The 6,667-nt window shown below is 42.2% G+C and overlaps 1 protein-coding gene across 4 annotated transcripts; it reads right to left on the bottom strand.

Annotated features, from left to right (window-relative positions):
- Positions 1–632: 632 nt before the first annotated feature.
- LOC147621477 (uncharacterized) lies at positions 633–3,896 on the bottom strand. Of its 4 annotated transcripts, XM_086824220.1 has the most exons (3): positions 1,826–3,896; positions 1,614–1,678; positions 634–1,485 (listed from the first exon to the last, which is right to left on the bottom strand). In XM_086824220.1, the coding sequence occupies exon 1, from the start codon at positions 3,542–3,544 to the stop codon at positions 1,940–1,942; it is 1,605 nt and encodes a 534-aa protein (XP_086680346.1). In that variant the 5' UTR covers positions 3,545–3,896; the 3' UTR covers positions 634–1,485; positions 1,614–1,678; positions 1,826–1,939. The 4 variants fall into 4 exon arrangements, with proteins under 4 accessions (XP_086680344.1, XP_086680345.1, XP_086680346.1 ...); XM_086824218.1 differs by having other exon boundaries at positions 633–1,723; XM_086824219.1 differs by having other exon boundaries at positions 633–1,678.
- Positions 3,897–6,667: the final 2,771 nt, after the last annotated feature.

Genomic DNA, 6,667 nt, shown 5'->3' with positions numbered 1-6,667 from the left:
TTTTTAATCATGGTCACTCTTAAGTGCCCCTAGAAAATCTCAACCTCCCCCTAGTGCCATGCCTCTATAATATGGTCTTCCTTCGTGCAAAGCATAAATAATACTCAAAACACATTGTGTCCCCCTATAATATGGTCTTCCTTTGTGCAAAGCATAAATAATCCACACTCAAACACAATGTGTCCCCCTATCCACACTCAAAACACATTGTGTCCCTCTATCTTCCATCCTCAAGCATATATAATGTAAGCGGAGGTGTGTGCCTCCAAACAATTGGCCACCTTATCTGTCTCTTAAATCCTAGATATCATTAGTAACATTTACAACCATGCAGCAGAAGAAGAACTTCTTCTTACGAAAACAATAATCACATTGCATAATCAACAATAGCAAAGAGACGACATTGAAGAACAATAACAAAATGACATAAAGCATGAAAAGAAGAACTCGTCATTAGTTTGTATAATCACCAATGTTCTTTCCTTTGTATAATTTTGTTTACTAATATGAGCAATGTTGGATCAATCTGAAAACCCCTCACTATTAATTAATATTTCAAAGGCGTTGATGATAGAAAAGATACTGCTGCATGGAAAACGAGAGAGAGAGAGAGGTTGATCACAATAGAGAGAGTATACTCTCTTTATAAATTCAAGAAAGAAACTTGCAAAAAAACAACCCACATGCCAAGCAAATGAAGCTTACAGAAGAGTTCCTCAATCATGAGGAGAACAAGGAACAAGTAGGGGAGAGTACATGAGATGAGGTTTACTTCCTTGGGTGTGATGGAGGTGTGATAGCTTTTACATGAATATGCAATGAGAGAAAGTATGTTCAAATGATGGCACTCTTGTAGACTTTGTCTACTATAATACATGTAACTATAGAGTGTATACACATGTACCCTTTCAGCACCACCTTCTCTCTAAAGATGGGAGAAAGATGCACAAAGATGTGCTTTCCACATGTGTGGGCACTTTCTTGATCTTTGGAAGAACCAAAAAAATGTAAATGTTTCTAGAGGTGGAGTGGCCACCTTGTTTTTTTCCATGAGCTAGCATGAGTCAGTAGGTCTTCTATGCCCTTGTTGTCTCTACTTTACTTTTCTGTTGGAGCTAGGGCCAATCAACTTCCGTCAAGGACGGGGGTCGTGGGAAGATGGATCCCAGACATCAAATCAGCTTGCATTATTTCACAGAATGCAGCCCTATAACCGCCATGATCATGACACATCAGCATGCCGAATTCATTAACGACTGCGGTGCTGAGTGGTCAGAATTGGATGCAGTTGCCTGTCATTGTCAGAGGCAGAATCTGAAATGTGTCTCCATTTGAGCTGCCTGTCTCACTCCCCCTGACGGCCGGGAAAGGCCAGCAAGAGGCCTTTCCCAGTCGAAAAATAGCTCGTGGCTGCCGCCACTCGCTGGGTTTCCTGCCAGGAAAGGCCTCTTGCTGGCCTTTCCCTACTCCTTCATGTTATCAAACCTACAATAGCAATGAGTAATACAAGTAAAAAATCTTCATTTTCTTTACACAACCAATCCAATTACATGAAAAATGTGACAACCTGAATCATGCCAATCAGTGAATAATTGAAGGCACCAAATATGCACCTGGAATCCTTCAGAAGGTATTGTAAACAGACATACCGAGAAGATAGGGACAGAAAGCATCAAATCTACAAATGAACTAAGAGGTGTTCAGTGGACTGGCATTAGGCCCTCTGTAATCAAAATTTCAGAGATCTGAATTGATTACAAGAAATCAAAAAAAATTGATAATACAGAAGAAAAAGACCTATCATCAGAAGAAAACGTCCTCACACCTTGAGCGAGGGGCTCTTCACATTATTTGTTTGAAATTACCCATTGATGCAGCATTGACAAGGGCAAGGTAACTCTCCTTGAGAGGGATTTTTGATATGCTACTTGATTCACTGCTATTGAGAGCTTGATTGTTCCTCTTCACTGTCTCCCTGTTGATTAGATGTGCCCATTGAGTTCTCATCCTGTTGTAGGCCCAGATTAGAATATGGATTAAGTGTTGTATGCTGGTCCCCACTCAGTCCTAATTGGTGACCCAACATGTATCCAATACTATACTGCCCTCCTTGCATGTCTAACCCCCTTCCTCCAAATGTCATCCCACTTGGAAGTATGGATGTGCCCATAGACATCATGGAGTTTGATGCAAATGCAGAAGGGCCAGCACTTGCCATAGTTGCTGCTCCTGATGTGTCGAACCGAATGGTGGCCGACACCCCACCAGGCATTGCCGCCATTCTGTACATCCCTCCACCACTTGATGCCCCAGGTGGGAAAGTCCATACCTGTTCATGAGCAGACCCAGCTATGTGGCTAGCATTGGAAGAAGCCGCTCCTGTCATGGGAAGCATAAAAAAGGCCGGCATTGTATTCGGCGTGTCCAATGCCGGAGTTGGCGCCACTGCCCACATGGGCATTAGGTTGGAGGCATCAACCTGAGAAGCTCCACCTATGGAAGGTTTCATAATAGATAGCAAGGGCCTTGTGGGCTCATGCCCTTCTTTAAGACGTGCCAATGATTCTCTCAATCTTTTGCTTATGTTGTTAGAATCCAAGGACTCATGTGATGCCATGTTGTTACCCTCTGCCACATTCTCTGAGTGCTGATCCCCAATACTCAAGCTGTCATGTGGACAATTAGAGAGAAAATCATGCCCTAATCTTGGATCTCCTGCAGCATCCTGCAGGCCTAAGCTGAATGCCATATTGGGCGGTGGCAGCCTGTTAGAAGCTTCCATGGACATTTGCCCCTCATGTATTGAAAGGCTCCATTCGGACCTGTGGGGATCCTGCAATCTCATGTCTGTGGATTCTCTTTGATGAAGGCCTGGCAACACCAGTGCAGCTTGAAAAGATGTTGACGAAGAATTGGTTGACCTCAAGGAGCCACTTGATGTTTGGAATGATGCAGGGATGCTGCCAGAGCCCGTGGCTGCGATTATTGCAGGCTCTGCATTATGAAGAAGCCACTCTATGGTCTCACCATCTGACTTATGCCCTAGTTCGCGTGTCAGCTGGAAAATCCGAGCTGCACAAGCTGCTGGCATACGGATACGCCGCCCTCGCCCATCCACCTTGGTATGCCGGTCTTTCGAAGATGGCCGCTTTGAAGAAGGCCTCTTGGCTGCATCCCGCTGCTTCTGCACATCAGTTTGATCATATGGGATGGGTCTTGGGATTTCCAAGGTATGTATTGGGGCTCTAGCAGGTAACGATGGAGTCGCATCACTAGGCTGGCTGTCACATGGATATGGGGATCCGGAGCATGAGGTTGACATTGGGTCTACATGAGCACTAGAATTCACACAGGTGCCCTCCAAGGAAGCCATCACTTGTGGTGTAGAAGTTGCAGTGAGGTGGTGGCGAGGTTGAGCATATGAATCCATGCTTCCGCGGGCTTCAGCACCGGGGTGGTACTGTACGAACTGTAAAGGCACATGAGGCTGCTCAGGCCTAGGGTAACGATCTTTGTTGTAACAGTGTGAGTCTCCAGAGTCCATAGTATATGGAGCAAAACAAAGCCAATAATTTCTCTGCAGAAAGGCAGTTACAAATCACCAGCTTAATGAAGCCTGCAGCGGCAGCATCGATGATAGTGATGGTGCTAATTAGGTTTAGCATACATGGGGCAGCTGCAGGGCTCTTGCGCTGTCAAATACATTAGTTACGCACCGTAGATAGAGTTAAATTACACAATTAAGCAGGTTTAGATGACAAAGCAACCTGCTGAGTAGATATGTGGGCAGTATCCTGCATCACTGTTCAGTCGACTTGCTTTTGCCAGAACGGGAAGACGAAAAAAAGCGTGGGTTTGGAAGCTTTTGCAGGTGGTTGAATCATGAAGGGTTGAAATATATATATAATTTAAAAGCAAGCTTAACCCAAAAAGCAGCTCTGATTTAGCTTAAGGATTAGGTTAAGTGCCAACGAATAAAAAATTTAGATTCCAGCTTAACTGAGCAAAAATACGAAGCCATTGAATATTCTTCACGGTTAAAAAGTAGAGCTAAATTGACGTGACATGCACACTAACTATGCGCGGGTCCCACGCGCACGACCACCTCGTATTCGTTTTTTTATCAACAAAATAGATTATGAATAAATATCCTGTTCGCCACGTGGCGAGGCAGCTCCGCCACGTGTGCGGCATATCCACGTGTCGGCAAGCGGGCGCGCATACGTGTGCTCGTGAGTCGTCAAGCTCTCGTAGACTGTAGTCATCATCGTATGTAACGGGTAGAAATCTAGAAAACTGAAATAACCGTATTTTGCATAATAATTGGCTCGGAGAGTAACGTGCGCGGCCTCGGGTTTGTGAACATTTTTGTACAGTACCGAAGCTAAGGTCTAGAGTTGACGGTGGACCTAGCTTTGAAGTTCAAGCATGCATCCATCATACATCATCTTTTGAAACCTCCTCCTCACAGGAGTTACATTGCATTCAATAATATTATTGATGTAAAGATTGCTAGTAATTTACTCCTATTTATTGGTCCTGCCCTTTGGCATGATAATGTGAAGTAGTCGGTTCCTATATGCAGTCAACTCCCACTTGTCAACATCACTGGCAATCCAACCAACGGTGGGGATTGATTTCATGTGTTAATTCTATTACATTTTCATGATTACAGTTGGTAGGATGATCCTTCCATGATCCATTCTTTTTTTTTCAAAGTTGGGCGTTAGGAAGCGGGCTTAGTACCCATGGGACCCCCCTTATCCCACAAAGCAGGGGCAAGCTTCAATTGGTACACAAGGGCAAGGCATCAATCGGGGTAGCTAGCAGGGTTCGAACCCATGACCTGGGTTTTGACAACGAAATACCTTAACAACTGAGCTACAGCCCGATGATAAGGGGGCTATTTAATTTTGTGCAATGCTAGGAAAAAGTGCCCAAGAGTAACCGAGCTTTAGCGTTAAAATTAGACAAATGATGGGATTATAACTAAAATGTGACCCCTGAGAATAAAGATAACGACATACTCCAATTGGGAGTTTGGAACAGATACACTATAAATTGGGTTTTCGAGCACTATTTGCATGTCCTTTTGAGTTTGTAATGACCTACAGATTCTAATTGGGAGTTAATTAGAAAAGATACACTATAAATTGGATTTTTGAGCACTGATTGTTGCCTACACCTGCTCTAGTAATGTAGATTTAATGGGCTTAGTAGTCTCCACAACGACCCAAAGCAACTAGTGGGACCTTATTTTTATTTTTATTCCATTGGTTATGGAACCTTGTGCCATTTATGCAAAGATTATTGGTTGTTTTTAGCTATTTTAAATCTCAACATGAGGTGCAATAGTAGCACCACTTACCACTTGTTTCATTACAATGAGAGTATCATAATATCTAGCATGTCATGTATTGCCACTTGTTACACTTTAAATTTTGATTTGCAAAAGATGGCCCAAAAAAGCACCTTACTAACTGATGCCTAACTGAACAAGCTAGGACTGCCTTATCACAAGTTGTTGCAAGGAAGTAAATTCGTTGTACTTAAAATCCACCTATAGTCAATAATTTTAATTATCTTACTAATTGATGCCTAGCTGAACAAGATAGGACTGCCTTATCACAAGTTGTTGCAAGGAAGTAAATTCGTTGTACTTGAAATCCACCTATAGTCAGTAATTTTAATGAGCTCTATATTTAGTGGCATCATGAAGGATTCTTTTACTGAGAGCATTACATCAAGCCTTTCATCCTCAAAGAGTGTTACATCAATCCCCTCATCATGGCTTGAAGAGGAAACTATCATTTTGATTTACAGAGACGATCTAAAGAACCTAGTTTTCAAAGGCAAATATTGTGGTCAATAATTTTCATAGTTTCGGGTACAATTACAACCATGAATTGCTTTATCTAGTACTAGCTACCTTCTTAAAATCTCTAGTGCACATGGAAAAAAAGCTAAGGTGTGTTTTTAATTCATATCTCACATCTCTAGTGATATCTTGATTATGTTGTTGATTGACTGTGCATGGTGCTATTGTAATGTAGTGTATGATATTTTTGGATATGGCAAATATTATTTGGCCATGTGAAGCTATTTGATAGGAAGCGTGGGCACAGCTACATTGATGTGGATCCTGAATTTGCAATCAAATGAAATATTCCTTATGCTTGAGTGAAAACTCAAAATGTAATGAAAGGGGATTGAGTTTGTACATAAGGAGAGGCTCATGGGCATGGTTATGGCCGGTCAAGTATGAGGCCCAATATTAATGAGTGTGAAATGGTGGGCTAGTATATAAGTGAATATTGTAACTAAGGTCATAACACACTTTTACTAATGAAATCATACTTCTTGGAGCTCCATGCTTCTATGGCTATGGTGGTACTCCCTTGAGTGCATGTGGTACTCCATCATGAGTGCATGTGGTACTCCATTATGAGTGCAATCTTTCTTGCTTTCTTTTCCCCATCATTACAGTGGTATTGGGAATTTTCTTGATTTTGATTGATTTCTTGATCAAGAAATGGAGCATGGGGAGTGTGGAATGCTGGAATTCTCTTGAATTTTTGAATTGAGTAAAGTTTTGGGGTCATGGGTTGGCTGAGGACCAAATTCTGAGGCGATCTTTATCCTGATTAATTTTTCTTAATCAAAACGT

Source organism: Cibotium barometz, chromosome 30 (assembly GCF_041138505.1).
Source record: "Cibotium barometz isolate CiBa-2024 chromosome 30, ASM4113850v1, whole genome shotgun sequence".
NCBI lineage: Eukaryota > Viridiplantae > Streptophyta > Polypodiopsida > Cyatheales > Cibotiaceae > Cibotium > Cibotium barometz.
This window is presented reverse-complemented; position numbering and strand designations above follow the sequence as displayed.